At 42.7% G+C, this 23,311-nt stretch overlaps 1 protein-coding gene across 4 annotated transcripts in view; it reads right to left on the bottom strand.

Moving 5' to 3' along the window:
• The window catches only part of fhl1 (four and a half LIM domains 1), a 51,673-nt gene that overhangs the window by 2,029 nt on the left and 26,333 nt on the right, over nucleotides 1-23,311 (bottom strand). For 3 of the 4 annotated variants that reach the window (XM_062963681.1, XM_062963679.1, XM_062963680.1), the window contains exons 2-5: nucleotides 5,636-5,817; nucleotides 3,046-3,223; nucleotides 1,630-1,799; nucleotides 478-664 (exon numbers count right to left, since the gene is read on the bottom strand). In XM_062963681.1, the coding sequence (XP_062819751.1) occupies nucleotides 478-664; nucleotides 1,630-1,799; nucleotides 3,046-3,223; nucleotides 5,636-5,817 (717 nt within the window). Of the gene's footprint in view, nucleotides 1-477; nucleotides 665-1,629; nucleotides 1,800-3,045; nucleotides 3,224-5,635; nucleotides 5,818-11,617; nucleotides 11,724-23,311 lie in introns of those variants that run through there. The other variant, XM_003228004.3, reaches the window with a different exon arrangement.

Here is a 23,311-nt window from a genome sequence, read left to right as displayed (position 1 = left end):
ATATAATATTTCTACAGGGATTCCCTGAGACCTGAAAATTATTTCTGGGGTCTCTCCAGGGAAGCAAGGTTTAGAAAGACTCGTGTTAAGGAATGATAAGGATCGGCAAGGTGTTGTGGTTTCCGCATTGGAGACCAGGATTCAAATCCCCATTCTAACATGAAAACCAGTATTGTCGCCTTGGAGAAGTCACATTCTCAATGTCAGAGGGAGGCAAACATCTCAACAAATCTGGTCTAATTTAGGGACATTGGAAACATGATGGCAACGAAATCCTTTGATAAGTTTGTCTTAGGGATGCCATAAGTGGGAAAGGAAGGCACACAGCAACAGCAAGGAATTGGGAACGGGTGAGATTTTGCTGTGGGAGAAACAGAAGCTGAAAAGCCCATAAAGGGTTTTTGCATTTCCATGTGAGACACATACACATGAGTAAACCAGCATTCAGTCCCTTTTGGAGACGACTGATTTGCTTACCCGTGATGGGGTTCTTGCATCCGCTGCATTTCTTGGCCACAAAGGACTTGTAGCAATCCACACAGTAGAACTGGTCCTCCACGGCCGTGAAGCGCTGCCCGCCCAGCTTCTTGGAGCAAGTGGCGCACACAAAGCACTCGGCATGGTAGGGGCGGTCCTGGTAGGCGACTCCTCCGGAGGTGATGGCCTGGCGGGGAAAAAGAAACCAGCCGCTCGGTGCGCTGTCGTTGTGCATCTTACAGAACCTTTCCCATCCATTTATCCATTCACAATCTGCATATCATCTGGAGAAGGTTTTCTTCTCGTGATTAGATCATAACCTCAGTATTACAATAGGACCTCATCCCACTGAAATATATACCAAGGACCAGTGTTCAAATGAGTTCTGGCAGTTGACTCACCCACATTTGTCCCATTTGTAAAATGAGGATAATAGATGGTAGCAGTTCCTTAAGAAGCAATGGTTTTGACCTTATGCATTGCAGTACCCAGATAAGCAAAAGATCAGTCTCAAGCTAAAACAAACCCTGAATTTCCATATTGGCGCCAAACACTTCTAATTTCAGGTTAGTATCAAAATGGGAAAACTGAGGATGGTCAAAGTAGAGCTATAAAAAATAACCTTCCTGAAATCCTGGATAGATTCTGCTGCTGCTAGTCTGAGCAGACAAAATTAAACTAGATGGACCAAAGGTCTGACTTCGTACAATATAGGTAAAGGTTTCCCCTGACGTTAAGTCCAGTCGTGACCGACTCTGTGGGTTGGTGCTCATTTCCATTTCTAAGCTGAAGAGCCGGCGTAGTCCATAGACACCTCCAGGGTCATGACTGCATGGAGCGCCGTTACCTTCCCAAGTAGTACCTATTGATCTACTCACATTTGCATGTTTTCAAACTGCTAGGTTGGCAGAAGCTGGAGCTAGCAGCAGGTGCTCATTCCGCTCCCCGGATTGCAACCTGGGACCTTTCGGTCTGCAAGTTCAGCATCTCAGCGCTTTAACGCACTGCACCACCGGGGGCTCCCTTCATACAATATAAGATTTATTTTTAAAAACTACATTATACTGGTTCTCGTTTAGTATAAGGCCTGGCATCGGGCAGCTACTTCTAATCATCCTCACCCAAACTACAAAGGCGTTCTACAGAACTTACATTCTTGCACTTCACACAGGTCTTGGCGAATTTATGCTCATGGCAGGTGACGCAGTAGATCTCGTCCCCTTTGGGGAAGAAGCTGGCCGTGCCGATCACCTTCTTGCACTGGTCGCAAGTGAAGCAGTCCTTGTGCCAGACAGTCTTCTTGTACTCCACATTCTGGTCACCTGCCAGGAGAAAAGGAAAAAGAGGCCAGAGGTGTGAAGCCAATCATCCACTGCAACAGAAACTGAAATTAATCATTTCTCTACAAAGTGGTTTTACTGAAGAGGTTTAAGGTAAAAGGGTAAAGGTTTTCCTTAACGTTAAGTCCAGTCGTGTCTGACTCTGGAGGTTGGTGCTCATCTCCATTTCTAAGCCGAACAGCCGGCGTTGTCCGTAGACACCTCCAAGGTCATGTGGCCGGCATGACTGCATGGACCGCCATTACCTTTCCACCGGAGCGGTACCTATTGATCTACTCATATTGGCATGTTTTCAAACTGCTAGGTTGGCAGAAGCTGGGGCTTAAAAGCAGGCGCTCACTCCGCTCCCCGGATTCGAACCTGGGACCTTTTGGTCTGCAAGTTCAGCAGCTCAGCGCTTTAACACACTTTGCCACCGGAGGCTTAGACAAGCTCTTAGAGAAGAGGTTTAGGCAAGCTCATAACTCTTCCAGGGACTCAGCCTATGTTTCATTGAGGGCAGAATAATAATAATATAAGAATAAAACTTTATTTATATACTGCCCTATCTCCTGGATGGGACTCAGGGCAGTTTACAGTCATAAAAGCAACACAAACATTACATAACAACATAATACACATTATTAAACAAAGTAAAATAATACAATTATAACAAATCACTCAAGCCTTTTATTTGGTTGTTTCCTGCTGCTCCAGGGACTGGGAGACAGTGGAGCAATGGATTCAAATACAGTGGAGTCTCACTTATCCAAGCCTCGCTGATCCAAGTTTCTGGATTATCCAAGCCATTTTTGTAGTCAGTTTTTTCAATATATCATGATATTTTGGTGCTAAATTCGTAAATACAGTAATTACAACATAACATTACTGCGTATTGAACTACTGTTTCTGTCAGATTTGTTGTATAACATGTTTTGGTGCTTAATTTGTAAAATCATTAACCTAATTTGATGTTTAATAGGCTTTTCCTTAATCCCTCCTTATTATCCAAGATATTCGCTTATCCAAGCTTCTGCCAGCCAGTTTAGCTTGGATAAGTGAGACTCTACTGTAGCAGGAAAAAGGGATTCCACCTAAACATCAAGATGAGCTTCCTGATGAGTAGAGCTGCAATCTCTTCCAACTCTTAGGTTTCTTAATTAGCCTAGATTTTGTAACTACGAATCTGTAACTATGCTGTAGAAAGGAAACAAAAGTCGGTCGGTGGACAGGAGAGGCTCCAACCCACCTGCCACGATGGGCTTCAGGCATCCCTTGCAGCGGGGCGCATCCTCAGTGGTGGTGCACTTGTTGCACCAGACCTTGTTGTTCTCCTTCAGCATGAAGGGCTCGTTCACCAGGGATGTGTAGCACTTGAAGCAGCGGAAACAATTCTCGTGCCAGTAGCGGTTCTTGAAATGCAGCTCCTTCAGGGAAAACAAGACGGGAGGGAAACCACCATAAGCACAATATTCTTCCAATGACTGGATCATGAATATAATGACACTACTAAGCGGAAGGACTAGATCATTGCTATGTTGCATATCCTTCTACAGGGTTCAGATAAAAACTCTTATTTTAAAACTGGCCCTTTTTACGCAAAAAGCGCTGGCCATTCGTGAGAAGATGGAAGCTGAGAGCTGATACATTATTGCCATTAACAAAATCCAAACTTAAAATTTACTACGGACAAGACACTTATTTTATTTACCTCTGTCCTCGTTCAAACCTTACCTTAGGAAATTACTAATTTTAACCTTTTTACTCTGTATTTGTCTAGCCGCGGGTTATTACGCCGCAGGTCGGGATGTTTTGTATCTTTACATGGTTTTATTGTATGTATGCGTAAGTGTGTACGTATTGTATGTTTTACATGTTTTGATATGGTCAAAAGTGACTAATCAATAAAGAATTGTTGTTGCTATGTTGGCAGTGCTACGCCAGTGTAAGCAATGTGGAAGGAGGAAAAGTTGGATCATTGTTTTGTTGGCACTGCAATGGAGAGAAAAGATGCTTGACATAGGAAACGTGGACAAAGCCAATTGGTGGAGTTTCCTTGCCCAGAACCCCTGAAATGTTAGAAGCATGCATTCACAATAGGATGTTTGAAGTATGTAATCCTTCCTTGATTCATATGTAACCTTTGTACTTCTTCAATTGTGATTCAGAGATTGGGTGCTGACAAACAAAATCAAGTATCCGGTCTCCAACTTCATCAATGTTGTCTCCCTCTCTCTTGGCATGCATTTGGGCTACTCTTCCCATGACCATTGTACTTGCAAAATGTTTTATCATTGCTTATATTCACTGAGATTACTGATAAACAGGACATTGTCTCAGCCAAGGGAAGGGATACATCTACATTCACCATTTAGCGTGAAGTATGTACTTAGTATGTCATATTTTAACAATGTTGTTCGGGCTCGTCCCCATGTAAGCCGCCCCGGGTCCCTTCGGGGAGATGGAAGAGGGGTACAAAAATAAAGTTGTTTTGTTGTTGTTATTATTATTATATTGTATGACACAGCAAACAAGATAGATATGCTGGATTTTGTATCACAAAATCACAAGTCAAACACTTCCCAAGTGTCTAAACTGTGTGATGTATTTTCGGATGATGCGTGCAGATCCCAGTAGGGTGGCCTTTTGCAGTTGGCAGATTGTGATTTTGTCAATGTCTGTTGTTTCCAAATGCCGGCTGAGATCTTTTGGCACGGCACCCAGTGTGCCCATCACCACCGGGACCACCTGCACTGGTTTCTGCCAGAGTCTTTGAAGTTCAATCTTGAGGTCCTGAGAGCGGCTGAGTTTTTCCTGTTGTTTTTCGTCGATGCGACTGTCACCTTGGATGGCAACATCAATGATCCAAACCTTTTTCTTTTCCACAACTGTGATGTCTGGTGTGTTGTGTTCCAGAACTTTGTCAGTCTGGATTCGGAAGTCCCACAGTATCTTTGCGTGCTCATTTTCCAAGACTTTTGCAGGTTTGTGATCCCACCAGTTCTTTCCTGCTGGGAGGTGGTACTTGAGGCATAAGTTCCAATGAATCATTTGGGCCACATAGTTGTGCCTCTGTTTGTAGTCTGTCTGTGCGATTTTCTTACAGCACCTGAGGATATGATCAATGGTTTCATCGGTTTCCTTGCACAGTCTGCATTTTGGGTCATCAGCTGATTTTTCGATCTTGGCCTTAATTGCCTTTGTTCTGATGGCTTGCTCCTGGGCTGCAAGGATCAGGCCTTCTGTCTCCTTCTTCAGGGTCCCATTCGTGAGCCAGAGCCAGGTCTTCTCCTTATCAGCTTTTCCTTCAATTTTGTCAAGGAACTTTCCATGCAGTTTTGTTGTGCCAGCTGTCAGCTCTAGTTTGTAGTGCGGTTTTCTTGTACTGGTTTTTTGTCTGCTGTGCTTTGAGAAGTTTCTGATTTTTGACTTCAATAAAAGCAGGTTCTTCACTTTGCTTTCCATATTCTGCCAGGGCATGTTCTTCTTCTTTGACTGCTTGTTTTACTTGCAAGAGTCCTCTGCCACCTGATCATCTAGGCAGATATAGCCGGTCAACATCACTGCGAGGGTGCAGTGAATGATGAATGTTCATGAGTTTTCTTGTTTTATTATTATTTGTTTTGTTGTTATTATAATTATTATTATTATTATGAGAATTTGGTAGAGACAATCTTAGATTTTGAGAAACAAAGGCATTCATAAAAAAGGACTTATATAAGTGTTCCTTTCAGTTTCACCTGCTATGCTACATGCAGGATGCCAGTCAATGCTTATCCAGTGATAAGTCATTGATAATTTCCGTCCATTCATGTACGTACGTACATCCCCGCCCTCACCTTGGTATCAGCCCCAATGGGTTTCCGGCATTCGGCGCAGGTGTTGGCACAGAACTTCTCAAAGCACTTGACACAGCAGTGGCGGCCTTCCTTCTGCACATATTTCTTCCCGTGCAAGTTCTCGCGGCAGTAGTGGCAGTCGAAGCGCTCCGACATGGTGCCCACGGTGTAACTGCTGGGCCCTGGGGAAAAACACAGACAGATCAGAGAGTTGCCTGCAATAGAGGGATGGATGGATTGGTGGAGGCCTCGGTTTTGAAACACTACTCTTTACACCAATTCCCCTTAATCCACCTACTAGTAACCACATTGGTTGTACGGAGCACAAGCTTACAAGGTAGACTTTCGGTGCCCTATAGCCAACATAGCCCCTAACTGGTGGGATTATGGGAACATTATCCAAAGTAGTATTATTTCCATATTTGGTGTGAAGAACAGTTCCAACTATCCTCCAGAGAATATAATATTTTCTTCAATTGAAATAAAATGATAATCCATATACCACACCGATTCTCCCATTCCTGTTCATTCCAGTCCTAGATACACTGGGGTAACTATTTCGGTTATCCTCATAGCCTTACTTTCCTAGGTACAGTAGAGTCTCACTTATCCAACATAAACGGGCCGGCAGAACGTTGGATAAGCAAATATCTTGGATAACAAGGAGAGATTAAGAAAAAGCCTATTAAACACCAAAATAGGTTATGATTTTACAAATGAAGCACCAAAACATCATGTTATACAACAAATTTGACAGAAAAGTAGTTAATTACGCAGTAATGCTATGTAGTAATTACTGTATTTACGAATTTAGCACCAAAATATCACAATGCATTGAAAACATTGACTACAAAAATGCGTTGGATAAATGTTGGATAAGTGAGACTCTACTGTATATAAAAATATCCCTTTAACAAGATGGCATTCGTCATTCTTTCAGTCATCTTATCTGATGCTCAGGTGAGTAAAAGTGGGGAGTTTTTATAAAAGAGGGCAAATTCATGTGAGATTGCAACTGCAAAAGAACAGTTAAAATTAAGGCTAAGGCTGCAAAGGGAACACAGAAGAAGTTGAACATTTTGACACTTCTGAAAATGTGATTTAGGGCTCAACTTTCCCGCTTGTTGCCGCCAGAGGGCATTAGAAAGCTTCCTATGACCAACTGACCTATAGAATAATACCTATCAAGGGATTCCAAACTGTTCAAAAATATCTCATTAAAGAGAAAGCCGCCAATACAAAATCATATTCTGCCAAAGTAACCAGTCCTCAAAGGCCACTGAAATACTCCTATGGAAAGACGACAAGGAAAGTACTTGTCAAATGAGTTTTTGACAAATTATTATTGTTGTTGTTATTAGATTCAATGTGTTGTCGAAGGCTTTCATGACTGGAATCACTGGGTTGCTGTGAGTTTTCAGAGCTGTATGGCCATGTTCCAGAAGCATTCTCTCCTGACATTCGCCGACATCTATGGCAGACATCCTCAGAGGTTGTGAGGTCTGTTGGAAACTAGACAAGTGGGGTTTATCTATCTGTGGAATAGATTCCACATAAACAACAAAGGATTCCCCGCAGCAGGAAGTAGCCAGGCTTTGAAGGGCCAGCTAACACCTCCTAACAAAGGATTCCCTCAGGCAAGAAGTAGCCAGGCTTTGAAGGGCCAGCTAACACCTCCTAACAAAGGATTCCCTCAGGCAAGAAGTAGCCAGGCTTTGAAGGGCCAGCTAACACCTTCTAACAAAGGATTCCCTCAGGCAAGAAGTAGCCAGGCTTTGAATCTTCAAGGCCATTCAATGCTAACCAAGGTGGCCAATTGCAACATTCTCACACTCCTCAAACAGACAAGACTTCTTTCTTCCACTCTGGACATTCCACAGATATATATCAAACCCACTTGACTAGTTTCCAGCAGACCTGACAATCTCTGAGGATGCCTGCCATAGATGTGGGCGAAACGTCAGGAGGGAATGCTTCTGGAACATGGCCATTCAGCCCGGAAAACTCACAGCAGCCCAGAAGAGTAATGCCTTTCTCTCTTTCCACTGGATGCTGGCAAAGATACACAAAGATGACATGCATCTCAAGAAGTAAACAGGAAACATTCAAGAAAAATGAGTCGCACGAACGCCATGTTCTTGGACAGAACAAAAATGACTGTTCCCACAAAAAACACAATTCTTGCTTTGAAAGGGCCAAGGTGAGAAGGTCGCTGTTCTCGCCATGATATGGCCAAGACAAGCCAAAAGTTCTTATCCCAGACAAATAAACTTGAAATATCCAAGCTATGCTGCTCCGGGGCCAATACTGTGCTGCTTCGGAAATGCAATAAATGGTGTTTGTATATGTGTGTGTATATATATTTGTGACTTCTTTTTTAAGACACTCCCATTGATTGTGAACTAAAGAGGCTGTGGACGGATAATTACTGTATATACTCGAGTATAAGCCTAGTTTTTCAGCCCTTTTTTTAAGACTGAAAAAGCCCCCCTCGGCTTATACTCGGGTGAACGTCCTGGATGGCTTATATTTGAGTCAGCTTATGCTCAAGAATATATGGTACATTTTAATTTTTCTCTATTATTATTGGTAAAATTATTGTTGCTACTATTACATTTATTTTAATGTATTTTTATTGGTACAGTAGAGTCTCACTTATCCAAGCTAAACGGGCTGGCAGAACGTTGGATAAGCGAATATGTTGGATAATAAGGAGGGATTAAGGAAAAGCCTATTAAACATCAAATTAGGTTATGATTTTACAAATTTTGCACCAAAACATCGCGTTATACAACAAATTTGACAGAAAAAGTAATTCAATATGCAGTAATGCTATGTAGTAATTACTCTGTTTACGAATTTAGCACCAAAATATCAGGATGTATTGAAAACATTGACTACAAAAATGCGTTGGATAATCCAGAACGTTGGATAAGCGAGCCTTGGATAAGTGAGACTCTACTGTATATGGTATATTAAAAAAGGTAAAGGTTTTCCCTGACGTGAAGTCCAGTCATGTCTGACTCTGGGGGTTGGTGATCATCTTCATTTCTAAGCCGAAGAGCCGGCGTTGTCCGTAGACACCTCCAAGGTCAGTGGCCGGCATGACTGCATGGAGCGCCGTTACCTTGCCGCTGGAGCGGTACCTATTGATCTACTCACATTGGCATGTTTTTGAACTGCTAGGTTGGCAGAAGCTGGAGCTAACAGCAGGTGCTCAATCCGCTCCTGGGATTTGAACCTGGGACCTTTTCGGTCTGCAAGTTCAGTAGCTCAGCGCTTTAACACACTTCGCCACCGGGGCTCATATGCTATATTAGTTTCTCCATATACCCAGGCTGTGGCGCAGGCGGGAGAGCAAGCCAGTGCAATTAACTGCAATGAATCACTCTGACCAGGAGGTCATGAGTTCGAGGCCCGCTCGGAGCCTATGTTTGTCTTGTCTTTGTTCTATGTTAAAAGGCATTGAATGTTTGCCTATCTGTGTAATGTGATCCGCCCTGAGTCCCCTTCGGGGTGAGAAAAAAGGGCGGAATATAAATGCTGTAAATAAATAAATATACCTCACAACTTCTGAGAATGCCTACCATAGATGTGGGCGAAACGTCAGGAGAGAATACTTCTGGAACACGGGCATACAGCCCGGAAAACACACAACAACCCCATTGAGGTTGTATTTGTTCCCGTTTTGTTACTCCAAAATAAGATATGTGCAGTGTGCATAGGAATTTGTTCATAGCTTTTTTTAAACCATAGTCCGGCCCTCCAACGGTTTGAACTGGTCCCCAGTTTAAAAAGTTTGGAGACCCCTGATCCAGACAGTCAAATTGCCTCTTCCATCAGGAACACTGGAGAAATAGAAAGATCCCCTCCTTGTGTGTCTTCGCTTTGTTTTTGTTAAAGCAATGCTGCATCTTCAGACCACAATCTCTGCCCTTTGGGATGCCAATTGCCATTCCTGCTTTGAAATTATAGGGCCGAAGAAGACCATCGAAAGACCGTTCCAGCCCAAAGGTCCTGGCACCAACCGGGGAGAGTTAAGAAAAACAAATGCGCTAATTGCCAAGTCATTTCTCCGCCGCCGTCTAAATATAAACCCATGACCCCATTGTTTTCCTGACTCACTTGCCCTTTCGCTCGTTGGCCCGGGATTTGGGCCCTGCTATATCAAGGCAGCCGTGTCATGGCAACAGTTTGCAGAAACCGAAGGCGATAAGCAGAAAGCGAGCACAGGATGTTTTTCTTTGTGATAAAGCCACAACAAGAGAACAGCAACAGGACAAATGAATTATGGAGGAATAATGTCAGAACACGAGCTGCGTTAATGCAAATAGTCATCCACTTGGCAGATTTAGTAGCAGGATAATGAGTTCAAGACAACTGGAGGAAAGGAAGACACATCATGGCCTAGGATGGATTCACTGCCCTGCTGATTTCGGAGTTGTAGTTTTACAAGGTTGTTCACCTCTGCCACAGAAGGCTGCACCAAACTACAACTCCCAGAATGTCATAGAGTTGAGCGATGGCAGTCAAAGCGGTATGAAACTGCAGTGCCGGTGCATCCTAAGACTCGAGACCAAGGCTCAAGTCCTCATTTGGAGATGAATCACACTCTCTCAGCCCCAGGGGAAAAAACATCATAGGGTTGCCTTACAATTCACAAATGAGTTGATGGCACACAACAGCAACAACAAAGACAGCTACCCTGCTTTCTAAGATCCATGATCCCCGATGACACTAAACCATTGATTGTTGTGATGTCTGAACCAACCCAAGTTTGTTAGGGGACAACCACAACAAAATGACTAAGCTCTCTGTTTTGACACTCTGTCAAGAATGCAAAATGGCATAATAATAATAATAATGATAATGCCAACTGCAAAAGGCCACCCTGCTGGGATCTGCACGCATCATCCAAAAATACATCACACAGTCCTAGACACTTGGGAAGTGTTCGACTTGTGATTTTGTGATACGAAATCCAGCATGTCTATCTTGTTTGCTGTGTCATACAATAATACAATAATAATAATCCAGTGCAGGTGGTCCCGGTGGTGATGGGCACACTGGGTGCCGTGCCAAAAGATCTCAGCCGGCATTTGGAAACAATAGACATTGACAAAATTACGATCTGCCCACTGCAAAAGGCCACCCGACTGGGATCTGCGCGCATCATCCGAAAATACATCACACAGTCCTAGACACTTGGGAAGTGTTCGACTTGTGATTTTGTGATATGAAATCCAGCATGTCTATCTTGTTTGCTGTGTCACAATAAAATAATAATAATAATGTTATAATAGTAATAATAAAATGCAAAAGTTAATACACTCTATAAGCAAGCCATAGATGTCTATCCTTAAAAGGTAAAGGTTTCCCCTGACGTTACGTCCAGTCATGTCCGACTCTGAGGTTTGGTGCTCATCTCCATTTCTAAGCCCAAGAGCCGGCGTTGTCCGTAGACACCTCCAAGGTCATGTGGCCAAAGGCATGACTGCTTGGAGCGCTGTTACCTTCCCGCCGGAGCAGTACCTATTGATCTACTCACATTGGTATGTTTTCGAACTGCTAGGTTGGCAGAAGCTAGAGCTAACAACGGCTGCTCACGCCGCTCCCAGGGTTTGAGCCTGGAACCTTTCAGTCTGCAAGTTCAGCAGCTCAGCGCTTTAACACACTGAGCCACCGGGGCTCCTTGTCTATCCTTAGAATCTCCTAATTCGATCCTTAGCATCTCCCAATTCTATCCTTAGAATCTCCCAATTCGATCAATTTGATCCTTAGAATCTCCCAATTCGATCCTTAGAATCTCCCAATCTCCGGGACTCTTAATCCCTGGCTGGCAAGCCTTCAGTGCTGTCTCTAAGGATGCAATAAATCCAGACATGGGGAAATCATAATCCTGCTGGAGAGAGAAAGGCAAGCAAACCTGCCTTACATTAGATGTTGATCCAAAACCATGCATGCAAACCAGACTCAGTTTACCTGAGTGCCGGTGGTAAGCCATCCTGGGAAACCCCAAACGTCCAACTTAGATCTGGGACCTGAGCTGATCCAGGAGCATCCCCACTTTGCTCCCAGGCCTACGGTTCGGGGCGGCTATTAATATGGGGGGAGGGCTAGCCCCGGAGATGTCCCCTCCCCTTCCCCAGGACTCATGGACCTCATCCCACTCCAAACATCTTACCATTTTAGGTGATCTCAGGGGAGAAGAATAGGGCAGAGAGGGGACATATAAATACCTGCCCAACGACCTCAGCCTCCAAAAGTGGCCAAAGGCTGGGTGGCCCTTTGAAGGGCGTTAAAACCTTTGGCTGGAGGAGCAATCTCTGCTTCGGATCTTAAGGCTTTGCTTAGGAACACAAGAGTCACGGTGTTCCTCCAGCCGGTTGGGAGAGTGATCTTGTTGCAGCTTATTCATAATTCTCCGTCTTGCTCAAGGATGAGGCTGAACTGGAGGTAACAAAGGAAGGTTGAACTGCAACTGGGCATAGAAACATTTGGAGATGGTTGAGCAGTGGAGGACTTTGGAGACCAAGGTTCAATTCCCCGCTTTTTGCGTGACCTTGGACACGTCACTCTCTCTCGGCCCCAAGAAACCCCATGATAGCTTTGCCTTAAGGTTCCCATAACCCAACCCAAGCCAACTTGAAGGCAGACAATAATAACAAGGACAACTACCTTGGTTTCTACCAAAACAACTTGAAGGCAAACAACAAGGACAACTACCTTGGTTTCTACCAAAACAACTTGAAGGCAAACAACAAGGACAACTACCTTGGTTTCTACCACTTATCTTCTTTGAGCCATGATTCAGAGAATTCCACTATCTATAGATCGCTGTGATGTCCGAACTGATCAGACTTTGAAGTGACATCTAGACCAACTTCCTCCAACAAACCCGTTTCTTGTGATTCAAACATCACTAACTGTAGATTGTTGTGATGTCTGAACGAACCCAACTTTGTAGTGACATCTAGACCAACTTCCTCCAACAAACCCGTTTCTTGTGATTCAAACATCACTAACTATAGATTGTTGTGATGTCTGAACTGAACCAGTTTTGAAGTGACATCTAGACCAACGTTCTCCAACAAACCCATTTCTTGTGGTTCAAACATCACTAACTATAGATTGTTGTGATGTCTGAACTGACAATGTTTGAAGTGACATCTAGACCAACTTCCTCCAACAGACCTGTTTCTTGTGGTTCAAACATCACTAACTGTAGGTTGTTGTGATGTCTGAACTAACCCAACTTCGTAGTGACATCTAGACCAACTTCCTCCAACAAACCCGTTTCTTGTGGTTCAAACATCACTAACTGTAGGTTGTTGTGATGTCTGAACTAACCCAACTTTGTAGTGACATCTAGACCAACATTCTCCAACAAACCCGTTTCTTATGATTCAATCACTAACTGTAGATTGTTGTGATGTCTGAACTAACCCAACTTTGTAGTGACATCTAGACCAACGTTCTCCAATAAACCCGTTTCTTGTGGTTCAAACATCACTAACTAGATTGTTGTGATGTCTGAACTAACCCAACTTTGTAGTGACATCTAGACCAATGTTCTCCAACAAATCAATTTCTTGTGATTCAAACATCACTAACTGTAGATTGTTGTGATGTCTGAACTAACCCAACTTCGTAGTGACATCTAGACCAACTTCCTCCAACAAACCTGTTTCTTGTGTTCAAACACCACTACTATGGTTTGTTGTGTGGTTTCGCCAACTGGCTGAAGTTGTGGGTTCAAGCTGGGTTGTAAACTATGTTTTGTTTGAAATCACAGATCCTGGTTTGAGATGTCCTTCAGATCTTAACTATTGCTTGAAGGTCACGATCGTTCTGCATGAACCAAAGGATCACTTTAGAGCTGTCATAACTTGAGAGTTGTGGACACACAAAACAAATATCCAACACATTGGAAAAGTTGGTTTGACTGAATATGATTCATTTTGGTGGGAGTTGACGTTCCTCAGAAGCTTTTCAAAGGTTCCTGGGGAAAGAGATCAGCGTTTGAAGGATGAGTTTCCCTTAAAGATGTCTCTCTTGGAAATGTTGCTCCGGATGAGTCCAAGTTTCCAAGTTATGACAACCCTAAGGTGACTCTATCAAAGGGTTTTATGGAGTCACCCAATAAGGAAGGAATTCTCAACCAACAGAGCCATTATCAGGGGATGATGGGTGTTATAGCTCAACACGAATGAAAACCACCAGGTTGGAGAAGCTCGGCTTGACCCTATTCAAGGCTTGGAGATGCTGAATATTTTCCTCCTCTACATTTCTTAACCAGTAGGTCCCTTTCTGCAAAGGCTAAGTCTTCATTCCTTCAGCCGTTTAGATCAGGGGTCCTCAAACTTTGTAAGTGGCGGGCCGATTCACAGTCCCTCAGACTGTTGGGGGGCTGGACTATGATGAAATAGTCCAAAATTAGGATTGTTGCTCTTGTGTGCCTTCAAGTCATCTCAGACTTAGGTCAACCCTAAGTCTAAAGTTTGGGACAGAGGCCAGGGAAATGACTTTGGAGGGCCTTGGGTTGGGGACCCCTGATCTAGATGATCTCATAAGACCATAGGTAAGCAAAGAGACCTGAAGATACCATCTAGATCAGGGGTCCCCAAACCTTTTAAACGGGGCCAGTTCACGATCTTTCAGAACGTTGGAGGGCCGGACTATAGTTGGCCACCAAACAATAATAATAACAACAACAACAAAAAGAGGGTTGGAAGAGACCCTTTGGGCCATTGAATCCAATCCCCTTCTGCCTTTGTGCACCGAAAGCACATTCAAAGCACCCCTGACAGATGGCCACCCAGCCTCAATGTTAATAGTAGTAATAATAATGATAATAATAATAATAATAATAATAATAATAATAATAATAATAATGGTAATAAAGAGGGCTGGAAGAGACCATTTGGGCCATTGAGTCCAATCCCCTCCTGCCTTTGTGCACCAAAAGCACAAGCAAAGCACCCCTGACAGATGGCCACCCAGCCTCAATGTTAATAGTAGTAATAATAATGATAATAATAATAATAATAATAATAATAATAATAATAATAATAATAATAATGGTAATAAAGAGGGCTGGAAGAGACCATTTGGGCCATTGAGTCCAATCCCCTCCTGCCTTTGTGCACCAAAAGCACAAGCAAAGCACCCCTGACAGATGGCCACCCAGCCTCAATGTTAATAGTAATAATAATGATAATAATAATAATAATAATAATAATAATAATAATAATAATAATGGTAATAAAGAGGGCTGGAAGAGACCATTTGGGCCATTGAGTCCAATCCCCTCCTGCCTTTGTGCACCAAAAGCACAAGCAAAGCACCCCTGACAGATGGCCACCCAGCGTCAATGTTAATAGTAGTAATAATAATAATAATAATAATAATAATAATAATAATAATAATAATAATGGTAATAAAGAGGGCTGGAAGAGACCATTTGGGCCATTGAGTCCAATCCCCTCCTGCCTTTGTGCACCAAAAGCACAAGCAAAGCACCCCTGAAAGATGGCCACCCAGCCTCAATGTTAATAATAATAATAATAATGATGATGATGGTTGCCATGGGGGCTGGATAAATGGCTTCGATGAGCCGCATCCGGCCCCCGGGCCTTAGTTTGGGGACCCCTGATCTAGATGGTCTCATAAGACCGTAGGTAAGGAAAGGTACCCTCAAAGGCCATCTAGATGATCTCATCAGGCCATCAGAAGACCATAGATAAGGAAAGGGGCCCCCAAAGGCCATCTAGACAATCTCATAAAACCATAGGTAAGGAAAGTGACCTCCAAAAGCCATCTAGATGGTCTCATAAGGCCGTAGCTAAGCTAAGAGACCTTCAAAGACCATCTAGACGATCTTATAAGACCATAGATAAGCAAAGAGACCTCCAAAGACCAGGTAGACTTAGGTCAACCCTAAGTCTAAAGTTTAGGACAGGGGCCAGGTCAATGACCATGGAGGGCCGCATCCGTCCCCCGGGCCTTAGTTTGGGGACCCCTGGTTTAGATGGATGGGCAGCAAGGAAGCGCTGCTGGCTGGAGGGGATTGGGAGCCCTTTCTCCACCTAAATAATCTTGCCATAAAAAGGAAGGCAGGGGTGGTTGGAGGGAAAGGGGTCTCACATTTCCTTCTGGCACCGAAGACTGGAGAAACATCAGCTTTAAAAGGGTCCTGGCGGAGGTGCGCGATTAGTCACCCTCGACTCAACAACGGTAAGCAGAGAAGGGCATCCGATCTAGAATTCGGAGCGAATATCATCGCGGATCGAGATATAAATCCCTTCCCCAGCAGGCAGCCCAACTCAGGCTGAGCTGCACCGTTTTGGACATACTGATGTGGATAGATGAATACTTTCGGCTTCCTTTTGGGAAGGAAAGGCTGGGCGAAACCATTTCCCTCCTGTCTCCACTTTCATACTAAAAGGTCTTTGGGCAAAAAATGGCCCTAAACTGGAGTTTCTGAAGCACGAGGCACCTGATGAATCATGCAAAATAACCTAAAATTTCTATCACTGTTTGATACTTTGATTTTATTGGATCTTATCACTGCTATCCCTGATAGAAAGGGAGGATATCACTCCAAGAAATGCTGGAAAGTTGGCAAAGATCAGTCCGCTTATAGCTTTCCAGGTCCTTTTTTTTCTTTTGGCTTCTATATGTACAAAAGGTCCCAGGTTCAAATCCCGGGAGTGGAATGAGCACCCACTGTTAGCCCCAGCTTCTGCCAACCTAGCAGTTTGAAAACATGCAAATGTGAGTAGATCAATAGGTACTGCTCTGGTGGGAAGGTAACGGCGCTCCATGCAATCATGCCAGTGACCACATGACCTGGTTGTGAGGTATATGGAGAAATTAATATACCATATACCTCCATATACTAATATCTCCCATCAACCTCACAACCTCTGAGGATGCCTGCCATAGATGTGGGCGAAACATCAGGAGAGAATGCTTCTGGAACATGGCCAGACAGCCCGGAAAACATACAACAAACCCTGTGATCCCGGCCTTGAAAGCCTTTGACAACACAACCTCAATATTAATAATAATAATAATCAACAACCCTGTGATCCCGGCCATGAAAGCCTTTGACAACACAACCTCAATGTTAATAATAATAATATTATAATAATAATCAACAACCCTGTGATCCCGGCCTTGAAAGCCTTTGACAACACAACCTCAATGTTAATAATAATAATAATAATAATAATAATAATAATAATAATAATAATAATAATATAATCAACAACCCTGTGATCCCGGCCATGAAAGCCTTTGACAACACAACCTCAATGTTAATAATAATAATATTATAATAATAATCAACAACCCTGTGATCCCGGCCTTGAAAGCCTTTGACAACACAACCTCAATATTAATAATAATAATATTATAATAATAATCAACAACCCTGTGATTCCGGCCTTGAAAGCCTTTGACAACACAACCTCAATGTTAATACTAATAATAATAATAATAATAATAATAATAATAATAATAATAATATAATCAACAACCCTGTGATCCCAGCCATGAAAGCCTTTGACAACACAACCTCAATGTTAATAATAATAATATTATTATAATAATCAACAACCCTGTGATCCCGGCCTTGAAAGTCTTTGACAACACAACCTCAATGTTAATAATAATAATAATAATAATAATAATAATAATAATAATAATAATATAATCAACAACCCTGTGATCCCGGCCATGAAAGCCTTTGACAACACAACCTCAATGTTAATAATAATAATAATCATCATCATCATCATCAACAACCCTGTGATCCCGGCCTTGAAAGCCTTTGACAACACAACCTCAATGTTAATAATAATCATCATCATCATCATCATTATCATCATCATCATACAAATAATAAAGAGGATTGGAAGAGACCCCTTGGGCCATTTAGTCCAACTCCCTTCTGCCTTTGTGCACCAAAAGCACAAGCAAAGCACCCCTTAATAATTAATTAATAATTAAATATTAACTAAAATACCATTTTAGTTTTAGAAGCCCCTGGTGGCACAGTGTGTAAAGCGCTGAGCTGCTGAACCTGCAGACCAAAAGGTCCCAGGTTCAAATCCCGGGAGCAGAGTGAGCGCTCGCTGTGAGCTCCAGCTCCTGCCAACCTAGCAGTTCGAAAACATGCCAATGTGAATAGATCAATAGGTACTGCTCTGGCGGGAAGGTAACGGCGCTCCATGCAGTCATGCTTGCCACACGACCTGGAGATGTCTATGGACAACGCCGGCTCTTCGGCTGAGAAATGGAGATGAGCACCAACCCCCAGAGTCGGACACAACTGGACTTAACGTCAGGGGAAAACCTTTACCTTTACCTATGGCATTCCAAGGTTCTCTTGGTAGATCAACTGGAGTCCTCCCAGTTTCAGACTGGGAAGGATTATAACCCCCCCCCCCCCCCCCCCAGTATCAAGCCATGGTCCATGCCAATCTCTGGTCTCACTTTGCATCAAGAGTCAATGCAACAAGTCGCACGCCAAGATCTGATTGCCAGCCAATGTTACAGAGAAGCAAAATCATACACAAAAAAAGAGCCCAGAAATTCTCTCGCTCCTGTTTATAGAGTGACTAGCTGTGCCCGGCCACGCGTTGCTGTGTCTTAGTCTGGTGGTGTTGGTCAGTGTACATTAGGTTGTATTTATGCTGTGACCTCCACCCTTCTTTATACTCACATTAGTAGTAGTATTTGAAATCTGTTACCTTCTTCAATTTTTGTGTTGATTGATAATTGGTTGAGATCCCTGTTGTCTTTGGTTTGTTGTTAGTTGTAATGTCTGATTCTGCTGAGTGCGGTTTATATTTTTATTGTGGTACAGTAGTCTTTTTTTTTGTTTTGCCTGTGTAGCTGTTTATTATTATTGTTGTTGTAGTGGTCATGAAGGTTGGATAAGTTAGATGCTACTGTATTGTTTTTTGGAGGCCCAGTATAGCACTGACTGGCCTCTCAGCCTCAGTGCCTGGCTGTTTCTTGCCTGTGATGGTGTTGATTCTTATTGTTGTTGTTGCTGTCATTGTTATTATTGTAATTGTTTTTTTGGAGGCCAAGTGTGAATGTAGGGATTGGGGAGGTGGATGAGTTGTGTTGTCAAATTTTGTATTTGTTATAGTTACAATGCGTTGTTGTGAGCTTTGTGGGTCCGGATTGTGGTTTTGTGGTGTGGTTGTGTTGTTACAACTGAGAGGCAAGGCTTTTGTGTTGTGTTGCCAAGTTTTGTATTTCTGGGGCGTTTAGTTGTATGCCAAGTTTTCTATTTCTGGGGCGTTTAGTTGTATGCCAAGTTTTGTATTTCTGGGGTGTTTAGTTGTGTTGTTATAGTCACGATGCACTGTTGTGAGTTTTGTGGGTCCGGATTGTGGTTTTGTGGTGTGGTTGTGTTGTTACAATCAGGAGGGAATGCTTTTGTGTTGTGTTGCCAAGTTTCGTATTTCTGGGGCGTTTAGTTGTGTTGTTATAGTCATGATGCGTTGTTGTGAGTTTTGTGGGTCCAGTGTGGTTTTGTGGTGTGGTTGTGTTGTTACAACTGGGAGGCAAGGCTTTTGCATTGTTTTGCCAAGTTTTGTATTTCTGGGGCGTTTAGTTGTGTTGTTATAGTCATGATGCGTTGTTGTGAGTTTTGTGGGTCTGGATTGTGGTTTTGTGTTGTGGTTGTGTTCTTACAACTGGGAGGCAAGGCTTTTGCATTGTGTTGTCAAATTTTGTATTTCTGGGGCGTTTAGTTGTGTTATAGTCACGATGCGTTGTTGCGAATTTTGTGGGTCCGGATTGTGGTTTTGTGGTGTAGTTGTGTTGTTACAACCGGGAGAAAAGGCATTTGTGTTGTGTTGTCAAGTTTTGCATTTCTGGGGCGTTTAGTTGTGTGCCAAGTTTCGTATTTCTGGGGCGTTTAGTTGTGTTGTTATAGTCACGATGCATTGTTGTGAGTTTTGTGGGTCCAGATTGTGGTTTTGTGGTGTGGTTGTATTGTTACAACTGGGAGGCAAGGCTTTTGCGTTGTGTTGTCAAGTTTTATATTTCTGGGGCGTTTAGTTGTGTGCCAAGTTTCGTATTTCTGGGGCGTTTAGTTATGTTGTTATAGTCACGATGTGTTGTTGTGAGTTTTATGGGTCCGGATTGTGGTTTTGTGGTGTGGTTGTGTTGTTACAACCTGGAGTGAAGGCTTTTGCGTTGTGTTGCCAAGTTTCGTATTTCTGGGGCGTTTAGTTGTGTTGTTATAGTCACAATGCATTGTTGTGAGTTTTGTGGGTCCTATGTGGTTTTGTGGTGTGGTTGTGTTGTTACAACTGGGAGGCAAGGCTTTTGCATTGTGTTGCCAAGTTTTGTATTTCTGGGGCGTTTAGTTGTGTTGTTATCGCATGATGCGTTGTTGTGAGTTTTGTGGGTCTGGGTTGTGGTTTTGTGGTGTGGTTGTGTTGTTGTAACCTGGAGGCAAGCCTTTTGTATTGTGTTGCCAAATTTCGTATTTCTGGGATGTTTAGTTTTGTTGTTATAGTCACTGCGCAAACAACTTTATCATTTTATATATATAGATAGGAGACAGATGGACATCCAACTTCAATAATAATAATAATAATAATAATAATAATAATAATAATAGCAACTCCACTGGCAATCTAGTCCAATCCCCTACCATGCAGGAAATGCACAATCAAAGCATCCCCGACAGATGGCCATCCAGCTTCAATAATACAGTAGAGTCTCACTTATCCAAGCCTCGCTTATCCAAGCCTCTAGATAATCCAAGCCATTTTTGTAGTCAATTTTTTCAATATATCATGATAATTTGGTGCTAAATTCATAAATACAGTAATTACAACATAGCATTACTGCGTATTGAACTACTTTTTCTATCAAATTTGTTGTATAACATGATGTTTTGGTGCTTAATTTGTAAAATCATAACCTAATTTGATGTTCAATAGGCTTTTCCTTAATCCCTCCTTATTATCCAAGATATTCGCTTATCCAAGCTTCTGCCGGCCCGTTTAGCTTGGATAAGTGAGACTCTACTGTAATAATAATAATAATAATAATAATAGTAATAGCAGCAGCAATCGCAGGGGCCATCTAGTCCAACCCCCTGCCATGCAGGAAACACACAAAACATCCCCGACAGATGGCCATCCAGCTTCTAGCTTCAATAATAATAATAATAATAATAATAATAATAATAATAATAGCAGCAGCAACCACAGGGGCCATCTAGTCCAACTCCCTGCCACGCAGGAAAAGCACACTCAAAGCATCCCAGGCAGATGGCCATCCAGATTCAATAATAATAATAATAATAATAATAATAATAATAATAATAATAATAATTATTATTATTATTATTATTATTATTATTATTATTATTATTATTACTGGGTGCTGTGCCAAAAGATCTCAGCCGGCATTTGGAAACAATAGACATTGACAAAATCACCATCTGCCAACTGCAAAAGGCCACCCTACTGGGATCTGCACACATCATCAGAAAATACATCACACAGTCCTAGACACTTGGGAAGTGTTCGACTTGTTGTTTTGCGAAACGAAATCCAGCATATCTATCCTGTTTGCTGTGCCATACAACGTCGTTGTGTTGATAATAATAATAATAGCAACTCCACAGGCAATCTAGTCCAACCCCTTGTCATGCAGGAAACACACAAACAAAACATCCCCAACAGATGGCCATCTGAAAATACATCACACAGTCCTAGACACTTGGGAAGTGTTTATCTTGTGATTTTGTGATACGAAATCCAGAATATCTATCTTGTTTGCTGTGTCATAATAAAATAATAATAATAATAATAATAATAATAATAATAATAATAATAATAATAATAATAATAGCAGCAACTCCAGGGGCAATCTAGTCCAACCCCCTGCCACGCAGGAAAAGCACAATCAAAGCACTCCCGACAGATGGCCATTTAGCCTCTGTCTCAAAGCCTCATCCCTATTGCTGTGGTCAGGAAACATTTCAGTGACCAAAATGGAAGAGGAAAGAAGGACAACCCGCGACCTCATGGGATGCAAAGCTGCTGTTGACTTAAGGCCTCGTTTCGAGGTGCCGGGGCCGTCGCTCTGCCAGGTTTCTATCAACAGCCAGTCAGGGCGGTTTGGTTTTCAGGGACAGGTGGGTCGCTGGAGAGCCAAGAGAAAAGGCCGGAGGGTGGGCTGCAAGGTGAACCGGACGGAGCAGAGGCCCCGGCACGTCCACACAACCGACACTGCTGGAGGGCTATCATTCCACTTCAAGGATCCCTGCAACACCAAGGCGATCCAACAACAAGCCCTGGAATCAGCAAAAAAGCTGCTAAGGCAGTGGAAGTGGAAGGAGTGGAAGTGGATCATGGTGTCACATGAAAGTCCTTCCAGCCGTGACAAAGTTCACTCTATTTTTTATCATGCCAGAAGTGACTTGAGAACATACTGCACATCGCTTCTGGTGTGAGAGTTGGCCATCTACAGAGATGTTGCCCAAGGGATGCCCAGATATGTTACCATCCTGCTGGGAGGCTTCTCTCACGTCTCCGCAAGCTAGAGCTAACAGATGGGAGCTCACCCAGTCTCCAGGATTCGAACCGGCGACCTTCAGGTCAGCAACCCAAACTTCAGGTCAGCAGTCCAGCTGGCACAAGGGTTTAACCCATTGCACCACCATTCAATGACCTCAAGGAAATCACAATTCGGCTGCCCGGGTGAGAAACCCGAAGCTCCTTTGAAGCGTAATAGTAACATGATAGACAGACAGACAGACAGATAGGACAGACAGAAAAGATATATGATAAGATTGACCAGATAGATAGATAGAGGGACAGATAGATGGACGGACGGATGGACAGACAGACAAGATTGTCAGGTAATATAGATGATAAGATGGATAGGAAAACATAGACGATAAGATTGGCATGTAAGAGATGATAAGACGGATAGGATAAGATAGGATAGATAAATAGGATAGACAAGATAGATGATAAGCTAAGAAAGGATAGATAATTGATAGATGATGGACAAGTGAAATAGACAGGATAGACAGACAGGTAAAACTGATGATGAGATAGATAAAATAGACTAGATTGATTGACAAACAGATAGGACAGGATAGACAAGTAAGACAGATGATAGACAAACAGGGTAGACAGATGGGATAGATAGTAGGGGTGTTCAAAATTATCGTTGCTCTTCATATTTCGTATCAATTAACCTTAAATTTGTGCATGCAAATCGATATTAGAAACATTCAGGAAAGCTGGGGCGGGATTTAAGAATCAAAACACTCACAAATCATTTTCAGTAAGATTCTGTAACATTCGGATGCCTTCCAAGGTCGGTTTAATTTTCAGTATAAGCATTAAGCAACTTTGGTAAAGTCAAGAGAACACAAAGTGCTTTCAAAACCAATCCTGTTTTCCTTTGGCTCAATAACCATAAGGAAGGCATTCGGGGCAGGACTAGCAAACTTAGGAGGGAGACTGAGAGAAGAGCATTCTGGGAAATGTAGTTTGGGAAGGCGAGAGAATGCAAAAGTCCCTTCCCTAAACTACATTTCCCAGAATGCGGTGCTGAGCATCAGAAAGCCCCAACGAAGGTGGCAGCAACCAGCCATTTATAATCAGTTTAATAATA

Source organism: Anolis carolinensis, unplaced genomic scaffold, assembly GCF_035594765.1.
Source record: "Anolis carolinensis isolate JA03-04 unplaced genomic scaffold, rAnoCar3.1.pri scaffold_12, whole genome shotgun sequence".
Lineage (NCBI taxonomy): Eukaryota > Metazoa > Chordata > Lepidosauria > Squamata > Dactyloidae > Anolis > Anolis carolinensis.
Note: the sequence above shows the minus strand (reverse complement) of the source record. Positions and strands in the feature narration are given on the sequence as shown.